Source organism: Pimephales promelas, chromosome 14, assembly GCF_988280905.1.
Source record: "Pimephales promelas chromosome 14, fPimPro1.hap1.1, whole genome shotgun sequence".
In the NCBI taxonomy this organism is placed as follows: domain Eukaryota; kingdom Metazoa; phylum Chordata; class Actinopteri; order Cypriniformes; family Leuciscidae; genus Pimephales; species Pimephales promelas.
This window is the reverse complement of record NC_142782.1, coordinates 16,610,032-16,634,002: the sequence shown is the minus strand read 5'-3', so window position 1 is coordinate 16,634,002 and position 23,971 is coordinate 16,610,032. Positions and strand designations below refer to the sequence as shown.

Here is a 23,971-nt window from a genome sequence, read left to right as displayed (position 1 = left end):
ATGACAGATATACAATATGTTTTAGAATTATATGTAACGTGCTGCCATTTAACATAAATAAGTTGGAGTTAGACAGATCTAATAGGCTATGCAGTGTATTAATAATAATGATAAATTGCTGTTTAATTATTACAACTAATAATATATTTTTCCCACATACAGAATTTTGCAGTCAACCTGAACCTGAAGTCAACCTTTCAGCTGTTCTAAAATTACTGTCCCGGTTCCTTGACACGCGCATGCGCAGATGCAGCCACTAGTGAACAGACCAGACTGGTAGCGCGCATGCGTGTAATGGACACGCACCGTTCAAGTTTTTTTGTGAAATGCGCAGGCAGTACACTTTCCAAACAAAACAGTGCAGCCGAGGCGTCACGACCGACTTGTGACAGTTTCTTTAGCACACTTTTGTGAGCATCGTTTATGAAAAACAGTGTTTTAAAATAGTAAGATCAAGATGACAGTTACTTTGGTTGTATTAACAAGAAGGTAGCGAATACCGATCATGACCGAAGTGTCAGATTGTTTGGGTGCGAAGCAGCTGATGGGAAGCGATATTCGGGTCCAGTTCTCCTGTAATGTAGGGATCCACGGCGCACAGACAGATCCCTGACACCCTTAACTCACCCGTGGATTTACTGAGCTGCTTTCAACTTTAAACAAACGATGGAAAGTGTTGGAAAATACGAGTTCAACAGGAAAGATTTGATAGGACACGGCGCTTTTGCTGTGGTGTTCAGAGGAAGACATAAACAGGTAAGTTGTACATTTCCTAATGTTCGTAACAGATTATGCAAATAATCAATCTACACGGCTGCCATAAAGTGAAACGATCTCTTTATCCATAGAAACATAATTTTGAGGTCGCTGTGAAGTGCATTAACAAGAAAAATCTCGCCAAATCACAGTCGCTCTTAGGAAAAGAAATCAAGATATTAAAGGTGAGTTTTCCTAGTTCGATGTTGGGAGAGTTTGTTTGTTTACGCACATGATTGCTTGCTACTTTTAAGAAATGCCGGTTTATTCTCATAGATATTGTTAAACATGTCGAAAATCTGTGAGCTGTTCTGTATTTTAAAGACTTCTAACGTTACAGTTGCTAGTGACGTTTAGCTATAGACATAAACAATGGTTTAGCAAATATCGTCACCTCCTTATAGCAATTATGAGCTGCTGACTAATGTAATGAATCCCGTGTGTGTTTTCGCCAGGAGCTGAAACATGAGAATATTGTCAGTTTACTGGACTTCCAGGTATGTATGCTTACTATCTGCTATAACTCGTGGGAATTTAGTTATTTGGGGTAAATGTCTAAGCCTACTGTGTTATTTTAAGTGGTTTATTTATAATCTAATAAAAACAGACTTTATTTTTCATGTTACTAAGGATATTTTTAACTCGAATATCGCATGGCTTGGTGTTGACATTATGGGCGCAGTTCCCTTCATCTGATTGGTTAAACGTTAAACCCCGCCCACTGAAAATAGCACAGACTGTTAGCCAGTCAACCATGGCGAATAGACTATATGACTCACCATGAGTAATGATTTCATGTTGCAGTATCTTGCATCAGAAGTGAAACCATTAACTGCCTTGCCTTGCCTTGTTATATTAAGGTGGGCAGAGAAAATCAATAAACCCTCCAACTAAATCTTATACCTCCTGTGGTAGAAGTACTTAAAAGTCCTAAAAATAAACAGGTGAATGGCTCACAAAACAATGGCAGCCACGACAGATGTCTATGTCTATTGAAGTATAACACCCGTGCACGCATTAGCCAGCACCTGCCAGCCCAGCTCACCTCGCCTCTGCTGTCGGCTGTCTCTATCATTTGCATACAGAACAGACGTTGTCTGATGTAAGATTCCCTTATCATGAATAGAGGACTGGACTGGACTCCAGGCAGTTGAGCTTATCTGATGGCAGGTGGTTGTCTCAGGTGTAGAGAGCTTAAGAAACTTAACAAAGTGGGTTACACCTTAGATCTTGCGGTATTGTGCTCTTCAGCAAGTATAACAGGTTTACTTTAAAATGTTTGTTGTGTTATATTCTATTCTAAATTGGGCTTTCCCCATTGGATTTGGAAGGGAACTGCAGGACTTACTGAATTGATGAAAACCTATTTAAAATAAAAAATTGAGAAAATATTTTATGGGTCAAAGGGGTTTGGCTGACATACACAAAAAAATACAAATCCCTGTTGTAAATTAAGGTACAATTAAAGTTGTATTTAGTGCACTCCACTCCACAAGACACCTAGTCCCAGATTTTCCTTTTAGATGGTAACTTTTTTTAAATGAATTGCAGCTGAATTGGAATCCCTGAACTGGATTGCTTAGTCAAGCCTCTCACCACATTATCCTGACAGTGAACGCACACAAATAATTAATGCTCGCTCCATTACACCTCACGCACTGCTAGGACTGACACAGGAGCATTTGATACTAAACAAACCTGCAATTATAGGACCACCACCTTTGGCTCCAATATCAGTCTAATCTCCATCTGGGCAGAATTTACATTTATTTTCATGGGTTTGTCCAGCCGAGTTGATCAGCTGCTCAGCTGACGGCCGGCAGGCATTTGATCCACCTGACAGCACAATGTGCACCAGGTGGCTGGCTGCTGCCCTGCATGAACACCGAACAATAGGTTAGCGAAAGAAAATGACACTCATGCTTAGTCAGTGAAACCCAACCCTTGACCCCATCCCGCACTCATGGAAACATGCTGTGGAACAGCTTTGAGTTTAATGATATTTGTTTTAAGCTTTATGTTGTTTCAGTCTTTTGTTGTTGAGAAACAACTTTGAATTGTATGCTCATGCTGATGGTTTGGCAGTCTTCTCTATGGTCTTGTGAATGCGTCTAGAGAAGATAATTTGAGTTTATTTTGCCCCGTGTGTGGTCTATAGCCTTGGGCTTTACCTAGTTTACTTTGCATTACAGCTGATGGCCTGGTTTCATTTCTCATGGATTCTGCACAAGCACACACACAGGAAGCTTAACGTTAAGCCTTTATCCACAGTAATTGTGTCACGCTTATAAAATTAGCTGTTACACAACTTTTAAGTCATAATGGTTTGTTGTCTTTCATAAAACAAGTTCTATGTAATATGTTATTTAAACACGCTCCTCCCAGTGCTCTGTCACTCTGGATGTGTAATGACACCCCCTGCTTCTGTCCCGACTGCTGTAACGCTCAGGGCCTGGATGGAAACTGGCCAAATAGGACTTGTTGCACAACAAGTTGGCCATGTTCATACCTCATTCAAACGGGTCACCATGGCTCTTGGCCTGTGGGGGACATGTATATAATATAATATAGTATATAATTTCTACATTGAATTTCATTGGCATGAATGGGCAAACAAGCCACCTAAAATCCATACTGGGTTAGAATATGCAGGCTGGGGGTCAAAGGTGGTTTCTTCTAGTGACTAGTGACTACTGTACATTTAAGAGGCTCTCAAAGTTCATAGATTTGGTCTGTGAAGAGCATGATGTTGTGCATTTATTTTGTGCACTGATTATTAGCATAAAACATAATCTGTTCTGTTCTTTAGTATGAGTTGATACAGATCAGGGGTGTGTTTTCCAAGAGTATATATGGACGCAAGTTCGGTCGCTATCTCATCATAGTTCAACGTCTATGTTTCCCAAAATCAAAGTTCTAACGAGCATTCGCAAGCAGAATCGCAAAGTTGTGTGGTTGAAACTGTAGTTAGAAGCAGAGTTTCTAGATTGCATGACATGTGGACTCAATAAATCCTTATCTTGATCAAAATGAGCAAGCTGACATTCAGTACAATCTGTATCTTTTATTTGGAATACATACAAATGTTATTTATGTCATTTAGTTTGTCAAGAGATTGAAAGCAACATTTTTTTAATTATTTGAAATTTTTGCTGTTACGTAAGAACAAGCCTATGATTGAATCTGGAAATAAAGCAAAATAAGTGAAAACAATTAGAAGAAATTCTCTGATGCCATGTCTGTAATTTATAGCATTAATTACATTTTAAACAGATTCATTAAACATTATTACTCCACCACGTGCATGACATCATTAACCAATGTGGTTGAACGACCAATTTACGACAATGTGGTTTTGGGAAACAGTCGTAACTAGCTATTTGATTATGGTAGTTAAGCAGCGAGTTACGTCGTTGGGCGGGAAACGCACCCCAGAATGGTTTGAAATGTGCTCAAACATATTATCATCAAATATGCATATTAGGAAGTCCAATTATAATTCTCAATAATATTATTCAACAAATAATAACAGTATTATTAATTGTGAATCAATTAATAATTATTTTATATTATTATAAATAATATAGCTTTTATAATTTTTATTTATACTTACACAGTTTTTGAATTAGTCATTCTTTTCAGGTATTATTAAAGAAATTAAATATATCTGATAAGAAGTTTTTTTAGCTTCAATTGTGCACTCAGCTTTAGTGATAAACTAAAGCTATTTCATCACTTTGATGTGCTACATTTTTCCTGCCTTAAGCTACAATTGAAGTTTTCACAAAATAAAAGATTGCTATTTTAAACTCAAATGCAAAATGAAAACACTCTCAAAGCCCAAGGCACTGTAAGGTGTTAATCAAAACCTCTCATGCAGACACTTATTGTGATTTGTATCGCTTGCAAGCACATGCTATAATAACACACTCTTGATAGAAGGCTTAGTTAGGTAAGGGTAGGCTGTGTATGATGACTTGCATCTATTGTGTGTCCAGCCAGAGGCCCGTCCTGATCTAGACAATGTAGAGTTTCTGCCATGACTGTCATATGACATGTTTCTGGCTGTTTCTTGCATATTGTAAATATTTAACTGTGTGCCACATGTCTCTGTCTGCAGGAGATATCAGGATGTGTCTATCTTGTCATGGAGGTGAGTCCAGATGGCATGCTGCACCTCTCACATAAACCTCAAAATAGACTTCGTGGGAAGTAGAGGAAAATCAGAGGTCAAATTTCACCGTTCCTTGCAGGATGTCCTTTATGGAAAGCTTAATTCACACTTCTGTGTTATTGTTGTCAGCATATAGCCATTTGAAGCCCTGGTGTTATTGTGATTACTCTTCCGATGAGAGTTTGTTTTGTGTAACTGTGCTCTTATAGTGTTTGACTGTCTCCTCTTACAGTACTGCAATGGAGGAGACCTAGCAGAGTATTTACACTGTAAGTTCACTAACCTCATTTCAATATGTCATATGTCTTTCATTATTATGTGTGCCTTGTATCTGTTCTTGTTGTGTGAACGCACAATTAAGATTTCTTTGAACTGTTAACAGATAACAGATAAGGTGTCTTTTTTTTTCATGTTGTTATACCTGCTTGGTTTATTTCTGTTGGCTAGTTTTTCACTCACCGGCCAATTTTGCTTCTAAATCTTTAAGTTACTGGCCATTCAGAACTTCAACTAGCCAAAAATAAATAAATAAATAAACCAGATTAACTACGTCACAGCTAAAAAAAATAATTGGATGTTAGAAAATAATGTATTTTCTGTTAACCAAATGCTTTTTAATCTCCGCTATTGCTTCAATGCAAAAGAACAAGCGCTCGCCGTTATTTGTTGTGTAGTGACATGTGTATTTAAGTAAGCCAGATATGAGCAGATTCTTCTCAATACGCTGTATTTAATATATCATGTTAACTAACGAGTCGACTATTTGCGCTAAATCTGAGCAGAATTGTCTCACACGAACTTCCACAGCAAAGTGAGTAAATATACAGTAAGTAACACGCCAAATTGACTAGTGATTTGACAACGTTATCCGTCACAGTTTATCTTTACCCGCATTTGTCGGGTTGGCAGGTGTTAATTTCAAACCCTGATTATATTTGTGTTCAACAGAACTCATACGGTTTTGGAACAACTTGAACGCGAGTAAGTGATGACAAAACAAATGTTGACAAAAGTTTTCAAGATGTTTGGGTGAACTATTCCTTTAAAGGGATACTCCACCCAAAAATGAAAATTCTGTCATCATTTACTCACCCTCAAGTTGTTGCAAATCTTTATGAGTTTCTTTCTTCTGCTGAACACAAAGGATGATATCTTGAAAAAACGATTGGAATCTAACAGTTGTTTGGCACCATTGACTTCCATAGTAGAAAAAAAAATTACTATGGAAGTCAATGGTGCCAAACAACTGTTAGGTTCCAATCGTTTTTCAAAATATCTTCTTTTGTGTTCATTAGAAGAAAAACTTTTTCATTTTTGGGTGGAGTATCCCTTTAAGTCGGAAAGGTTGAAGCTTTAAACTTGCTTTGGACTTGGACTTGCTCTTGAAACTGCAGATATATTCACAAACAAACAAATCTCCTGATCTTTTCCTCAGAAAGATAATTCAGGACCTCTGAGAATAGCTTAGTTTCACACATGTGCTGCCACAAATAGAGCCTCTTTGGAAGTGGTCTCACACACACACACACACACACTTCGGGGTTCCAATACGTCTTCATCTAACCATAAACTTCTCAGCGTGGCTATATTTAACATGTTTGCACTGGCCACTCTTTTTTTAGCCATCAGACATGTAGCGTTGTTCAGCTTTAGATTCATGCCAGCCTCATCAGGGGCCGTGTTTGCCTTCACCCGCTCACGTCTTACCACAGACTCACTGGCACAACACCAAGATCCCATGCTGAAACTCAAATCAGAGCCTGACCTCATTCACCTGCCAGTCTGTTATCTGCCCTCTCCTGCAGTGGAAAAACATGAAGGCTAAAAATAAGACTAATAAGGGGGGTTGGGGGGCTTTTTGAGCTTTTGGAGGTGGATGGGAGCTGGACATTTTGTTTTTGATGGATTGCTATCTCTTTGTAAACAATGACGTAATATCCCACAATTCAAATATATATATAACTATTAGTTAAGTAATGATTAAACTATATAACTTTTTCTTCATAGCTAAAGGCTGTTTGAGCGAGGACACGATCCGCATGTTACTCCTGCAGTTGGCGGGAGCCATGAGTGTTTTAAGGAGTAAAGGCATCATTCACCGTGACCTAAAGCCCCAAAACATTCTCCTTTCGTACAGCACAGGTCGCAGGGCCAACCCCAACAACATCTGCATCAAACTGGGTGAGTGCTCCGGGTCAAAGTGCACAGTTTCTACTAAAAGAAACACAAAGACTGGTCATGGATCAGTGTGTACTGATTATGAGACTGTGAGATTATGAGTTATCAGGTTGGCTGTGGTGTTTTTGTTCTTGTGTTATGACTGCGGTTTGTTTTAGGTGTTTACGACGTTGTTCTGTTTGCTCTTGAGAATTATGTAGACACTGTGTGTCACTACACAGCTGTGTAAAGTCAAACAACTAAAAAGACACTGACTGTAAACATTTGTGCACCACCTTTCACTACCAAAACAAGCTCCTTAGCACCATACACTGATTTTCCTTTCTATCTCTCCCTTTAGCTGATTTTGGCTTTGCACGTTATCTGCAGGGAAACACGATGGCTGCCACTCTCTGTGGCTCTCCTATGTACATGGTGAGTACTTGACTTCAAAACGTTCATGTTCTGTATTATCCAAATGTTAAGGAACAGGCTGCAGGATTAATGCAGGAATAATAAGTTGACGAATCATATCGTCAAGTATTGTTAACTTATGTTTACCACACAGACCTTATTTTACTTCTAAATTGAAAAACCGTATTATTAAAACCAATAGGAAAATCTTGAGCGAACCATTGGTGAATTAGTCATCCGGGTTTTGACATCATCCCTGCACCACTCTATTGGTTGGATGGTTGTGGTTTGCTATTGGTTGATCTCATGTGAGAGACAGGTTGTCCCGCCCTCAAACTATTAAACACATCATCATAGAAGGGATGTTGTTGCAAGAGGGAAGGGAAGTTATTTTGATTAAAGATTGCAAGGCACATTCATTTTAAAAACAAATGTTGTGCAAATGTAAATCATTTATAATAAACTCTGCAATATTCCATAAGAAACTATTATTGCCCATTTTTATTTTGTGGTGACTTTAAAGCTTTTCTTTTATTGGCAACAATTGGTTTATAAGCGCTTCTCATTACGAGTATTGGGAAGATGTTGGACCATTTTGGGCTGAGACACTGAACACACTGGATTATGAGCTGGTTGCTATCATGCAAGAACACAGTGCCACGCTTTACTCCGAAACACACTGTCACAGCCTATAGTGATTTGATAATCACACTAATTCAGGTTTTTTGATTTTATTTCAATGAATTGTTCAGCCCTACTGGAAAGTATGCCATATTAAAGTATTGGTTTACTTGACTTGTTCGAAAAACAGCAGCCACGTATTAGATATTCTGACTTACTCTGAATGACTTGACATACACCATATGTTTTTGAGTACTACTTGTCTTGCTTAAATGTACAGGCTCCTGAGGTCATCATGTCACAGAATTATGATGCCAAAGCTGACCTGTGGAGTGTAGGAACTATCATCTACCAGTGCTTGACTGGCAAAGCCCCATTTCAGGTCAGTGACACACACAAAAACAACAAATTGTATGACCCAAAAAGAGAAAGCTTGTTTTATCCTGTCACACGCACACTCACATCTCTCTCTCTCTCTCTGTTCATTTGTGGATGTCACTGTGGTCATGGTTTTAATTCTGCGCTTTATATTTTTTTTTGAGCTTTCTCGTTGAAGAGTGTGGATCAATATAAAGGGATAGTTTACCCCAAATTAAAATGATTTACTAAAAATCTAAATTATTTACTCACCCTCATCTCTCAATACAGAACAAGTTGTTATTCAGTGAAAATATTTAATGGAAGTCTAACAGACTTGTTTTTAGGGGAACTCTCCCTTTAAATGTTTTTTTCTCCCTCGGAAGAATGTGTCTAAACCACTAAAAAGAGATTCAATATGAGGTATTGTTGAATAAAATAGCAATTTACCCAAGTTTAGTGTATTGTAGGTCTAATATTCTGCTAATGCGAGCACACAAAGAAATACAGATTTTTAACTGTAATATTGTTGAAAGATTATTGCAATTTGATAGAAAGTCTGGCAAAGTCTTCAGTGTCACATCAGACATATACATATAAATATATTAGTCTGTACTGTAAATTTTGATCAATTTAAAACATTTTAATAAAATACTGATTAAAATTATTCATTTCTTTCTTTTTTAATTAACTCTTACTGACCCCAAACTTTTTAAAGGCAATGTGTATTAATCAAGAAAAAAAAATGCTATCAATGCCACAGATTATGAATTTCTACTACTTCACTACTGAAAGCTTCTGGAACCTTTTTTTATTGCGAAAGCTTAACTGGCTGGCACACTCGGTTATTTATGCCCTGTGGAGTGTGAAACATGATTGTGACATCTCACTGATAAACATAACCATATGCCTCTACAAATAAACACACACTCTAATTTACTAACAAACACTCACACCCAAACATACACACTTGCAGTATGGGCGGCATCTCGCGTTGCAGTACTAGAACAGGAAGTTCTTTTTTTCTGTGTGTTGAATGTATTGCAAAATAAAAATGCATGCAGTACTTCCTCTGAATATTGCCCCAGGCTGAACATTATTAGTTTATGATAATTCATTATTATAATCCTGAAAGGGTGATGCATGTGCCATCATGTATTATTAAGATCACCTCTGTTCACACTGCTTCAGCAGTGTTAACTTTTGAGACCCCTCTGAGCACAGTTTACTTGTTAGCCTTCAGAAATAGTTAGTTATGCAGTAGGAGCTCCTACGAGTCTTGTAATGTGATATCAGTTTGCAGATGGGTCAAGATGGGCCACTGAGTCCATTCAGACCAGTCGCCTCCATCCTAGCCGGAAATATTACTTTTGTTCCTGCAGCCATTCGAAAGCCTTTATGATTTGTAGAAACAGTCCCTCTAGTCTAAAATTTAACTTCAGATCTGGAACAAATGTTTATATCCCAAAGAGCCAGAGTTTATAAAGAAGAATGTAGTAAATTAATGTGATTCGTCAAACTATGGTTCATTATAAAGTCTGATAATATGCATAGTTTTAAGTGAACCAACAAAATCTATATCTAACTAGATTTGAGTGGTATTTGATCTTGCAAAACCTTCTGTAATGATGCTTAAGTGTTTCTGGAGAACAGTTAGAACATTGCTCAAGTATTAAGAGCCATTGCTTACTAGCCCAAGTCAAAAGATGTTCAGATTTAGGTCCCTCCCTCATTGTAAATTCTTTTTTTTTTTTTTTTGCCATCCAGATTTTTTTTTTTTACCCCAGATGATCAGTTAACTAAATGAATAAGGTCAACACAATTTCTCAAATTCTTTCTCTTTATAAAATCTTTTTCCAGGCAAATACTCCTCAGGAACTGCGGCAGTTCTATGAAAGAAACCGGAGCCTGAGTCCCAGGTAAGTGACCCTGATGAGGACTGCATGTTAGTCAGGATCCAGTTTAGTGTGTGCTATACAGTTGCAAAGGTCTCTGGTGTTGTACATTTGAAATAATTTATTTGAAAGAAATTAATACTTTTATTTAGCAAGGATGCATTAAATTGATCTTTTTAACTTTCTATTCATCAAAGAATCCAAAAAAAAAATAAATAAAAAAATTAAGCAGCACAGCTGTTTATTAACAATAAGAAATGTTTATTGAACACCAGATCAGCATAAAAAGAGACTTCTTCTTTAGGAAAAGCAACCCCAAACCTTTAAATGATAGTGTACACAAGGCAGTAGAACTGGTTTCTTTTCTCTCTTCCATCTTTTACTTTCCCTCTTTAAAATGAAAGCCTTATTTACTTACCTAGACTGTTGCAATGTTTGCTTTCATGAGTATCGCTTTTCTACTTACTCAGTCATTTACAGAGTTACTCAGAGCCCTTGCACAATAATATAAACATGCACACATAACTGTGATGGCTTTGATTCCTGTTAGTGTCTAACACCTCACCTAAATGTTTTTTTCCCAGGATTCCAAGTGAAACCTCCAGTACCCTAAGGCACCTTCTGCTTGGGTTGCTGCAGAGGAACCACATGGAACGCATGGACTTTGGTCAGTGGACACATGCATCCACACATTTAACCCTGTAGGAATCATAAATCGACAACTTATAATAATAATAAATAAGTGATTATTGTCTATTTCAGATAAATTTTTCCACCATCCTTTCATGGAGGCCAGTACATCCATGAAGAAATGTACGTACGATTATGATATACATTACTTTTTTCAAGCTAATCTGCTATAGCTTTGGTTACAGTAACATTTACATCTGTTGATTGTTGTCTTAGCCTCTCCAGTGCCCATGCCCACCTATCCCAGCTCTGGCTCTGGGAGCTCCAGCAGCGGTTCCTCATCCGCACGCCTCACTCCTACTCAGGTAACATAATAACAACTCATGATGCATGAAATATGAAAACCTTTTTGACATTTACACATTATTTTAGTAATCGAGTAATCAGTCGATTATTTTTGCGATTAATCGAGTAATCAGATTTTTTGTGGTTATAAAAATAGACCTAAGCAAAGACCTAAACCTTTAAAATTCCTTAAATACATATGACAACAATGAGGCAACTCTATTTGGTTCAAGTAAAGGATCAAAAGCAAGTAATCATATGGTTTTATAGAATAACACTGTTAAAATACATAATATTCACCGCAGCTTAAATCCTTGTTTACTTTTTGCCAAATGACATTTAATTCAAATGCTTTAATATATAAATGCTACAGCCAGTGTAATTTCTTTTCGTAGTGTTTATATAAAGTATTTTCTTGACAGTCTGACAGTGAAGCTCTGAGGCCCCTCCCTCAAATGAACCCCACGCCGTCTCCAGGTTCCCAGCTGAAAGACTCTTCCTCTGAATCGTCCTCTGAGTCCGATGACTTCGTAATGGTGCCGGCTCAGTTCACCAGTAAGATGAGCCCTCACACTCGATGACCTACTTTGGATTACGCAATAAACAAACCTGATTTTTATGTACAAATATAACATTTCAATCTGATCACTTCTGTAGGTGAACTTGTCTCACCAGAAGGGCAGGAGAGTTTGATGCAAAGCGGGTAAGTGAGGTTACATTTTTCCAATACTTTAAGGGTTAAAGTGACACGGCCCACAGACATAGTGTATATAGTTACATGCAACATGCTTCTCAGTTCTAACCTACACAACAGATGTGCTTGCATTTTGTCTGTGCACTTAGTGTCACGTGTCGTGAATATTCATTTCAAGTATGTCAGTTGACCTTTTGACCTGAAGACCGTTTGCATGGTTCGGTGAAGGGGTCTGCTTATGTGGTAATGCGTTTGTGCAATGAAGGAAGACATTACGGTCATGATAGCAAAAATTGCTTGAGTGTATCTTTTCATTTTCACTATAAATTTTCTAATAATTTTTTGAATTTTTTTTTTTTTTTACATCTGTATCTGTCATCTAATGCATTTATGAGTTAAAAGCCTGGTCAAGATACTTGTTTATACACTACCTTTGAAATGTTTAGGGTTTAGTTAGATGTTTTAATGTTTTTTGAAAAAGAATGTTATGATCACAAGGCTACATTTATTTGATCATAAAAACAGTAAAATCAAGTGATACTGTGAAATCCTATAACAATTTAAAATACAACTTTCTATTTTGATTTATTTTAAGATGTAATTTATTCCTGTTATGGCAAAGCCTTGGTGAGCAATAGAGCAAAATGTATGAAAAACACAAGATTAAATACAAACTTATATATATATATATATATATATATATATATATATATACTGTACACTGTATACTGCAAATATATACAATAAAATCTTGATATAAATAAATTCAGTACAGAATCAAAATATCTAATAGTTCAGTATCAAATTGAGTAGAAAGATGCAAATATGTAACAAATGCAAATACAAATACAAATGCAAATAATATTTTACAATGGTGTAGTATAACAATAAATTTGTATAAATTGGTTGTTTAAACATATACAGCTCACTTTTACATTTTAGCAAAGGTTCCATTGCATAAGGGTGATGATCATATCTGGGGGTCTATGGCATGGAATCTAAAAGATTGAAAAACCTTGGTCTACATTAAATTGTTTGATGTTTTAATAGCATAGCAATAATGGCATAACTGTATATGTGTACTATATCTAGAAACTCACTGCTGGGTGTCACTGCTTGTGTGGGTCAAACACCATCATCTTCCCCGTCTGTCAGAGCCTCCCCAAGCCCCAGGTACTGTGTGTGCATTAGTATGGAGATTAGCATTTAATATGGCAGAGACTGTAAAAACACACTCTCGCGAGCAGCTCACTCTAAACAATAACTTTTGATTGCTTGTGTGAAGTGAGAGACAGCTGTCTGAGCTAACGTGACCGGAGAAAGCAGAGATAATAGAGATGAAAGTAATTCACAGATCACCAGGGGAAAAATGGTTTAAATAGACAGTCCTTAGCATAAGTGAACACACCCATGCTAAACTTGACTAAAAAGATTAATAAAAAATCATCTTTTGGAAATTGGAAATCTGCTTGCACCTATGGGAATTTAACATGTAATTTATTCCTGTTATAGCAAAAGCCTTGGTGAGCAATAGAGCAAAATGTATGAAAAACACAAGATTAAATACCAAATTTTGATTAAAATTCATTCGTATTTATTTTTCATTACATAGTTCAAGCCCCTCCAGGTACTGTGTGTGCATTAGTATGGAGATTAGCATTTAATATGGCAGAGACTGTAAAAACACACTCTCCCAAGCAGCTCACTCTAAACAATAGCTTTTGATTGCTTGTGTGAAGTGAGAGACAGCTGTCTGAGCTAACGTGACCGGAGAAAGCAGAGATACTTGAGATGAAAGTAATTCACAGATCACCAGGGGGAAAAAAATGGTTTAAATGGACAGTCCTTAGCATAAATGAACACACCCATGCTAAAATTGACTAAAAATATGAATAAAAAAATCATCTTTTGGAAATTGGAAATCTGCTTGCACCTATGGGAATTTAACATAGGGGTGTCCTGACTTATGCGACCTGTATTTTAAGGAAGAACATTTATTTGTTTATGTTACATTATTCATTCACAAAGAAAATTGGTGTCCTTAAGTTGGAGTTGTCCTCATTTCTTTTTAATTAATCAATTTCCAAAAGATTAATTTTTTATTAATCTTTTTAGTCATCTCTAGCATGGGTGTGTTCACTTATGCTAAGCACTGTATGTTTGTGCACATGACATGCCAATCCCCTCTCTATCTCTCTCTAGGCCTCTGGAGTCATGTGGCAGTAGTTACGCTCAGTCTGTGCCTGTTCCAGTGCCAACACAAAAACACAACTACCAGAGGATGGAGCACAACCTACAAGTGTCTGACAGGTTGGTTTATTTCTATCTTTCTCTCTCTCTGACCTAATAAGGATGTATAAATGTGCTCCAGAATGCCCCATGCACACACACACACACACACACATGAGCTCTGATTATGATTATTTCAGGACCACAACACCTGTACATCACTGCTGCTCAAATGGATGTCCAACATGTGGGAGAATCAGGGCTTCTCCGGAATCAGGAGGATCTAGACCGTTTCTACTTTCCCCACAAGGTAAAGAAACCAGTTTTTGATTTGCATACTCTACTAGGAGAGAAAGAGACTCTAGCGCCCCATATTTTTTTTCAGGAAGCTGGAAATAACGAATAAAGTCGGTCCTTTTGTTTGAGTTGAGAATGAGATATACAGAATTTGCATATTCTGTTTCCAGAGTTCCTACATTCATGAAAAGCCTTGAAAATAAATAAATATATACATAAATAATATTAAAATATCTATTTTAAAATGCATGTTTTAAAATAGTTTTTGAAGCCGTCATGAAATAACATAGGAACATAATAAATATTTTAACAGTTTATGTCTTATTTGTGAATGAATTTTTCTTTTTAGTCGAGTCTTAATTATTTTGCAAATTCATCTGAATCAAAATCACTTTAATTACAAACACCTGGAAAGGTCATGGAAAGTCACGGAAATCAGTTATTTGGTAACTAAAAATAAAGATACTATTAAAGAAGTAGTTCACTTTTGAAAAAACTTTTGCTGATAATTTACTCACCCCCATGTCATCCAAGATGTCCATGTCATTCTTTCTTCAGACAAAAAGAAATTAAGGTTTTTGATGAAAACATTCCAGCATTTTTTCTCCATATAATGCACTTCACTGGGAACCAAATGGTTCAAGGTCCAAAAGACACTTTCAGTACAAACTGCAAACTGTTCAAAGAGCTTTAAACGATTCCAGACGATGAATAAGGGTCTTAGCATGCGAAACGATCGCTCATTTAATAAATAAATAACAAAGTTTAAGTTTTATAAGCTCAAATGCTCGCCTTGCTCTGTTCTGTGACGCACATTTGTGACTCTCCTGTTTGAACTCGTTCATCAAAATGAACAAATCTTTTTTCGGGTCATTCATCGTACGAAACAAACGAATTGACTCTGAAAAAGATTTCGAACAGGAGAGTCACAAATATGCATCACAGAACAGAGCAAGGCTAGCATTTGAGCTTATAAAACTTAAACTTTGTTATATATATATATTTTTTTTTTTAAATGAGAGATCGTTTCGCTTGCTAAGACCCTTATTCATCGTCTGGAATCATTTAAAGCCCTTTGAACAGTTTGCTGTTTGTACTGAAAGTGTCTTTTGGACCTTGAACCGTACTCCTTTAAAAGGTTTTCAATAATTGAAATAAATATTAGATGAAAAATGACTGACTGAAGTAAAATATACATTAAAAGATATGTACAAAAATTGCTAAACCTCAAACTGAAATAAAAATTAATTAAAGCTATATAGAAATATTAAATACAAGTAATAACAATGACCAAATTACTAAATCTAAAATTAACTGAAAATATCAAAATTATTCAAATTCAAAATATTGGTATAGTTCAAAAGTGAGGACACCATGTGTTTTTTTGTTGATCATTTAGAGAATGCTGTTGCTGTTTTTTCAGTGGGAAATGTTCCTGAAACACCCAGTCAGCCCCAGCCTATTGGCAGTAAGACGGGGTTGAATGCTGGAGGTGAAATACCTGTTTCACTGCATATCAGTTAGATTTTTGTAAGACTTCTTGTTCCAACTTCCCAACGTCTCTGTTTGTCTCTTAGATCAACGGCCTGGTCAGGTCTCTCCTCTCTTCACTGACCTGACAACCTTAGACACAACCCTGACTCACAGACTCAGAGGCCATCAGCACAGCCCAGAATCTGTAGTGCACAGAGTGAGTAACTGTTGCTGACTATTCAGGGAATGACAAAACATAAACACAAAAAACAGCTCTACCGCCATACTGTCAAACCACAGTGTTCTTGTATAGAGCAGGGAGTCAATAGTTTTTTTCAATAATGACTTCAACCCAGACCTTAATATAATACATGTTTACTTTAGTTAAAACATATTCAGCTGAGAATTTGATCAAATATGAAATTTGATCAATTATTCTGTTATGTTGTATGGCTATAATTACTCATTTCATCCCTAGAAATTGAGTAAAACATTTTTTTATTTAAAATATACCATCTTAATGTTGAGTATACATTATTTTGGGTATTTATTCAGTGTGAAAATATCTATTACAATATAAATGTTTTTTACAACTTTTAATGTTAGGTGTGATTAATTACAGAAAAATGTTTGACAAATTAGTTTTGTTTTTTTAATCAGTCAACAACACTAAAATATATATTTGACTACTTTTCAATTCAGTGGGATTTGTATCGGCGACCCATCTCTGGTCAAACTCCAAGTATGGCGCTAGTTCAGCGAGGCCTGACCGCCCGAACCAAGGCCGCGTCTGACCTGAAAGATCTGGCACAGTGCACAGCTACAGGGCCCCGTGTGCCACTTCTCAGGCCAGCGGAAAGAAGGGACATGGTCAAAAGGTATTAGTCAATAAGGCTTTAGTTCAGGGTGAAGAAAGCTTGTGGATGGATTCACTGCAGTAATGTGATTTCTGGGAGATGTTTTTGTTCCATTAGAGCTGTGTTGATGAGTCATTTGTGTTGTAGGTCATCAAGTACTGGCCCTCTCTCAGATAAGCTGCTGAAGGCTGTGTTCGGACATCAACTTGACAGGGGCAGCTGTGAGAGCTTAAATTCAGAGAAACCCATGGACACAACAGGTATGAGCTCATGCTAACAGTGATGTTAGCCACTCAACAAAAGACAAGCTTTAAAGTTGCGTTAGTCTAATTTCCCTTTTGACGTTTATTCGAGCGAAACAGCTGAAAAAAAAAAATGTAGGGTAGGACTTGGGAATTGAGTGGATGGTTGAATAGTTGTGGTTTGCTATTGGTGTTGAAAGATATAAAAGAGCTGTTTCATATCTATCCTTGAATTGTTGGGGGTTTATAGGGGATTCAGGAAGTAATTGGTAATAAGTGATCCAATACTTTTTTAGAAAGAGCACATAAATCTATTTACACTGTTGATGATGTACTTAATATTTCGTAATTAAATTACTTAACTTTATTAAATTAAGTAACTTTCCTAACACTGGTTCCCCCAGGAAGGAAGCTATTATCGTTATTACCATAAATATATTCATACTGGGCATATAAATGGAAATCCATCCCAGAAATCTTCTTCATTATTTTATTTTATTTTATTTTATTTTATTTTATTACTATCTTGACCCTGTATCTAAAAGTGCCATACCTATGTGCAGTTTTGTATGTCTAAAGTTTATTACTATAGTCTTACAGCGCCAATTATTGCATGCCATGATAATACCTTTTTAAAGATGTTTTCTTTATATCTGTCTGTAGTTAATCATTGTCATAAATCATTTTTTAAAAACACTTTTCTTAATGTATCTGCTGTTTAAATTGCCATTGTGTGCTGATCTCTGTAGCACCCCCTTGTGGCAGTGATGGCCTAGAGCAGGGCTCAGGCAGTCCTGCTGGAATTGTGTTCATGCTGGGCTCTCCTGAATTCGGACTCACACCTCCTCACACTACTCGACCTAGACGCTTCTCAGGTGACACTTCCATTAGTTTGCTTAAAGAGATTGAAACTCATGTATTGCATTTGCATGTTACTGTGACTGTTAGACTCACGATGCATTTTCAATTCACCTCATATGTTGTTGAAGTGGGCACTCCCAGCCCAACAAGCCCTGGCTGGACCTATGGTCATTTGCACGAGGCCTACGGTTCACCTGAGAGCCTGCGCTGTGGTTACACAGATGCCATTGCAACAAACCTCAGTGAGGACGTGGCATTTGTGCCACCTGAACTGCCAGAGGAGACGCTTATGGAGGTAAAATAAATGGGCTATACGTTATGTATGAAAAATACAGTCAGTCAGACAGTCAGCTGGTCATTATAAACTGTTGAGAAATAAAACGCTTGTGTACCAGTATGTTGGATCCGTGCAGCTCTTAAAGTGACAGCCTAATATTCTTGCTGTGCTGCTGTCTGTTTTAATGTTAATTAAAAAAAAAAATCGCTCACTACTCTTGACTGAATAACTTTGGTAACTTTAAAGCTACACTGTGTAACTCTTTTAGTTTATTCTTAGCTAAAAATACTTAGTTCTTTCTAAAATATACAGTATGTGCTCATTAATGTATTTACTTCGTTCAAGTAATAAAGTATTCTCGTGAGTGTATAAAATGCCATTGAAAATACATACGGGTAAGGGGTTCTAATGTCGGTCGCCATGTTGCCCCTCCATCTTGAAAGTACATTAGCCAAAGAGGGACATACCCGTTAATTCAAGCTTCACCTTTTGCGTTTACATTTGAGTTAACACTCATGGACGAGGTCGAACTGGAAGCCATGTTAATCTTGGACTACATTGCCCACCGTACGAGTTAAAACGAAATCGGAATTGAGAGGAACAGAAACTAATATTCACTGGATGGTCTTATACATTTTCACCGCTAGATGGGGTAAAAATCACTCAGTGTAGCTTTAATAAGGATTAATGTGTATTTAATTTATTAAACTATTTTATTTATTAGCTATTTTACATTTGATTACTGTATTTCTGTTTCTGAAAACTACTGTTAGACCTGTCTGAAAAGCACTGTTTATTTCAATTGCGTCTTTGTTTTGGTGTATTTATGTTCGACTGTTAAATGGATCCAATCCATGTTCAATAGAAATAATTTGATGATGGAGAAATAAACTGTATCTACTGTACAGAATATGCATGGTATACAGTATTATATTTATATTTATATTATTTATATATATATACAGTATATATATATATATATATATATATATATATATATATATATATATATGATATATATTATTTATATTTATAATTATACAGTATTTATTTATTTTTTTGCTCATTTAAAACATGATCAAAACACAAACCTATTTTAATGACAAAAGTTTAAATAAGAGAGCGAGTGACAAATACCGGTTTCGGAATCAGCCAATAGTTGTTTGTTAAAATCAGTATTGTTATCTGGAGGGGAAAAAAAATCCTATCAGCACATCCCTTATTACAATAAATAACTGCTTTCTATTTAAATATATTTTAAATGTAATTTATTCCTGTGGTGCAAAGCTGAATTTTCAGCATCATTACTAATATGCTGATTTGCTGCTCAAGAAACAGTTGTGCTGCTTAATGTTTTTGTGAAAAAAAAAAAATTAAGGATTCTTTGATGGAAAGAACCGAAATCATTTTTGAGGACCTTATAGGCAATTTCTATCCAAAAAAGAATCCTGAAAAAAAAAAAATGATCACAGTTTAGAGGACCGAAATAAAAATTGAATATTTGGCTCCTCTTCTTCTGTACAGGAGGGGCATACAGACTTGCTGAGCCGACTGCGCTTCATTCTAGCCTTTTCCTACTGCATCACAGAGGTCGCTCGAACAAAGGACAGTGGGGAAAGGAACATGGCACTTGATGCTTCATTCTTAGAGCAGAGCATGGTGGCTGACCAGATCAGCCTGCTGAGCCATGAGTGGAGGTGAGATACTACTCATTCATGCATACACATACACGTGCTTATGTGTCATGTCATGTGTATGATATTACGTCACGTACACTGTGAGTGATGTGCACATGTGAATGTAGCTCTGCAGAGCAGCTGGTCCTCTATATGAAGTGTGCCGAGCTGCTGTCCTCAGCGCTACACACAGCGATGGCTGGGATCAAAGAAGGCAAACTCTACCCATCAGGATCTGTTAAACAAGGTAAGTCACATACTCCAAGCACATAATTGCCAAAAACACCCAACAATTTTAATGCAAACCCCCCCCCCCAAAAAAACGGTCCCACTTCATATTATGTTGCCTTAACTACTAACAAATGTTAGGTACTTGTACTTAATGTGTTCATGTTGAGTTGCAAAACACTTCTGCTGCTATTGAGGTGGGATACGGGTAAGATTAGGGACAGGTTTCATTGTAGGATTAAGTTTAAGGGTGGCTTATTGGGTAAAGGAATTAGCTGTGTAATTATAGAAATTAATTACATCATTAATTACATGTAATTACATTACATAATTAAACAAAAACATTAACGGATTAATTAAAATTTGTGTAGTTCATATAAAGTGGGACCAAAAGATCTCTAAATAATGCAACCATATATATATATATATCATGGAGAAATTGTCCGAACTCCGAATTATGATTTCTGTTTGCCAAAATAATGGTTTGATAATTGCGTATGTTACCTTTTGCATTCGAACCATTCTATTAATTGTTTTGTGTTTCTTGTACATTGCTTATAATACTTTATTTTTAGTTTCCCTGGTAAGCATTTTACATGTACTTACTATAGTAATAACAGTAAAGTATGCTTGATTATAAACAACTTACCCTAATTATAGACCATTTTGCAAGATGTAAACAACACGGGTCCAGAAACACTTCCTGTTTCAGTGTTTTAACACTACATAAAAGCTGGGATAAAATACAACCAACAGAACATATAAATATGAATCAAAAATCTTTAAGATGTTTTCTTTACATGTGAAATAAAGAAAACAGTTACAAACTGAAACAGGAAGTGTTTCTGGACCAGTGTTGTAAAATTAATTCATATTATTCAGTATTTTATTTATAATTTGTATTACCCATATTAGGTGCATATACTCATGTTAGGTACAGTATTACTCAGTATTAATTTATATAAATTACACTGAAACAAGGGATTTTTTTTTTTTTATCAATATATTTTTCCCAGAATTCTTTGATGAATAGAAAGTTTAATACAGCAGGGTTTATTTGAAATAGAAATATTTTATACCATTCTCTTTAAATTACTTTAATGTCATTTGTGATAAATCAAAAACTATACATACTGTAACTGTATAAAACATTCATTCTGATTGGTATGTTGTGTATGTGTGTTTGTGTTTTGCTCTTGCAGTAGTACGTAAGCTTAATGAGATGTATAAGGGGTGTGTGAACGCCTGCCGTTCTCTCACTGAGAAACTCCAGCTCTTCTTCAGCAGCAAGCAAAGACTGATGGACCGCATTAACAACATTACTGCTGAGAGACTCATCTACACACACACCGTTCAGATGGTATGAACACACTCATGTTTGGTTTCTTACAATATGAGGAGAAACATCTCCGTATCTAATCTGTAATACTAGTAGTATGAATTGCACTCCGCTCTTAAATGAGCAGGTACAGACAGCAGCGCTGGACGAGATGTTTCATCATGGAGAAACCTCTGTAGAGCGATACCATAAGGCCTTACTGCTGATGGAGGGCCTGTCTTTAATTATTACAGAGACTGCAGACATAAACAATATCAACAAATGTGAGTATGACACACCTACTCTACAGTTCTAAAGTTAGTTAGTTGGTAGTTAGAGGTTAGTACTTATACTTTTTTTAAATAAATGAATATTTTAGCAAGGAAGTGACAGTACAGACATTTATAATGTTACAAAGATTTCTGTTTAAAATATGAAAATAATATGGTTTCCTTTCCACAAAAATATGAAGCGCCACAATTTGATGATATTATGAAATGTTCTTGAGCAGTCAATCAGCATATTGAAATGATTTCTGAAAGATCATGAGACACTTAAGACTGGAGTAATGATGGTGAAAATTCAGCTTTACCATTACATATATATTAAATTTTAAAGATCTGCAAAATAAAAAATAAATAACAGTTCTGTAATAATATTTCTTTTTTTCTTATTATTAAAATAAATGGAGCCTTGGTGAATATGAGATTTCTTTCAAAAACATTAAAAATCTTACTAAACTCGTTATAAACTAGTTATTGCTCATTATACATCTCATCCAAAGACTTTATATACAAAGAAGGTGCACTAATATTGTTATGATTGGGAGAAAATAAAAAGCGCAATATAACGGGATAAGTCCTCCTTTAAAAATAAAACAGCCAATCTCCTGTCAGCAACACTCATTTTATATATGTAAAAATAGTCTGTGTTTCTAAGAGATGCCTAAAAAATGCATTGTTTGTCATGATTTGAGCATTTAGAAAGAAAAAATAAGTCAGTTGTTGTCAGATTTCATTGGTAATTTCAAATATGAAATGTAATTGTAAGTTTTGTTGAACAGCTTTGGAGAATTTTAAGTTTCCCCGTTTCAAAGATGGCCGCCGAGTGAAATGACCTGCCTTAAATGGACTTTGTCACATCTCTGATGTACATTCGTTTGCCCTTTCTGCAGGTAAACAGTGTATTGAGCGGCGACTCTCCTCCCTTCAGCCCAAATGATGTGTGTGATGCATCATCAAACCCCAAACATCTACATCTTTTTTAATCAAAGTTGCCATTTTAAATTTCGTGAAATTTCCGCTCATTTAAAATGTGATATTTGGTTTCCAAAGCCAAAAAAAGGTGAGAAAAGACTTTTTCATAATAGACAGAGATGAAATCTCCATGATGGCACTTAAAGTGATGACTTTAATCTTAGCACTAATGAGCAACAGGGACTGAATGAGCAACAGCTTGGATGCTTTTCATTCAATCATACTAAAACATGACTATAACGTTAGTTTCATGAAGTTACATGGAATGATCCTGTTTTGATGGGCTTATCCTACATGTTTTTGCATGATTTTGAGGAAATGATAGTTATCTGCTGTATCTGAAGGGAATTCATAATCATTTGGAACCTCTGCGACCACCGAGATGTTGTTGAAATAGCAGCCTATGTGTAATAGTCAGCTACAGATGTACACCTCTAATGTGGCAATTGACCAAAAATGTGGCAAACCTTTGCAGACATACTGATAAAAACTGTCAGTTTCATATGTTGTCATATGACGGTGGGAGAAATACTTGAGAATTGTATTAGATTAACTATCATACTGTTATTCATGTGTATGTAAAATAGCAAAGCACTTTATAAACCATTTTGCCTTCTGGATACCTGAAAAGAACCACTGCAGAGAAAGCAATCCTTCGATGTAATGGCTCATTTCAGTTTAATTAACACCTGAAAGTCAAAAATAGTCATTAGCTTGTGTGTAGCATTTTATATTTTTCTGTTTTTAATTGTCAGTCTGAAAGTGATGGTTAAGTTTTCAGTTTGCTTTTGAATCTTTTGCAAGTAAATGACTTGAGAGTAAATCTCACTGGACAAAAACAAATCAAAACAAATCTGAGACTTACAATCTATAGCTACTTCTAGAATTTTCATATCATGTTTGTTCATTACTTGCACTATTTTTGCATTTTTCCAATGGCAATAATTTTAAGGTGTTTTTAAGGCATTTAGTCTGAAATGTATAGTAGAATTATGCACATGAAACTTTTTAAAATAATAATGTTAAACTGAGGACAAAGAACTCTTTTGTATATGTTGTTACAGTATTTATGATGTGTTTTATGATGTTTGTGTCTTTTTATTTCCATTTGCAGAAGCCAAAAATAAGTGCAGAATGCATGTGGTATGTGTGTGTGTGTGTGTGTGTGTGTGTGTGTGTGTGTGTATTCAAATAAATTTCACTTTTATATGTAC

General features: G+C 36.0%; 1 protein-coding gene across 2 annotated transcripts; it reads left to right on the top strand.

Annotated features, from left to right (window-relative positions):
* The first annotated feature begins 264 nt into the window (after nt 1-264).
* On the top strand, nt 265-23,971 carry ulk1a (unc-51 like autophagy activating kinase 1a). 2 transcript variants are annotated; one of them, XM_039681604.2, is made up of 28 exons: nt 265-756; nt 849-941; nt 1,212-1,253; nt 4,877-4,909; nt 5,163-5,199; nt 6,938-7,111; nt 7,449-7,522; nt 8,403-8,504; nt 10,340-10,398; nt 10,959-11,041; nt 11,137-11,187; nt 11,281-11,369; nt 11,772-11,904; nt 12,007-12,052; nt 13,136-13,216; nt 14,246-14,353; nt 14,473-14,582; nt 15,969-16,061; nt 16,147-16,259; nt 16,745-16,920; nt 17,047-17,159; nt 17,891-18,016; nt 18,131-18,297; nt 19,804-19,976; nt 20,084-20,202; nt 21,386-21,543; nt 21,650-21,785; nt 22,676-23,971. In XM_039681604.2, the coding sequence occupies exons 1-28, from the start codon at nt 667-669 to the stop codon at nt 22,720-22,722; spliced, it is 2,826 nt and encodes a 941-aa protein (XP_039537538.2). In that variant the 5' UTR covers nt 265-666; the 3' UTR covers nt 22,723-23,971. The 2 variants fall into 2 exon arrangements, with proteins under 2 accessions (XP_039537538.2, XP_039537548.2); XM_039681614.2 differs by having other exon boundaries at nt 270-756; nt 15,993-16,061.

Bases quoted from the DNA above. Each gene is read 5' to 3' on its own strand.
- ulk1a (XM_039681604.2), top strand. From the start codon at position 667: ATGGAAAGTGTTGGAAAATACGAGTTCAACAGGAAAGATTTGATAGGA. The intron at 14,354-14,472 runs GTTGGTTTATTT...TGATTATTTCAG, and splicing joins AACCTACAAGTGTCTGACAG to GACCACAACACCTGTACATC. The intron at 16,062-16,146 runs GTGAAATACCTG...TTTGTCTCTTAG, and splicing joins GACGGGGTTGAATGCTGGAG to ATCAACGGCCTGGTCAGGTC.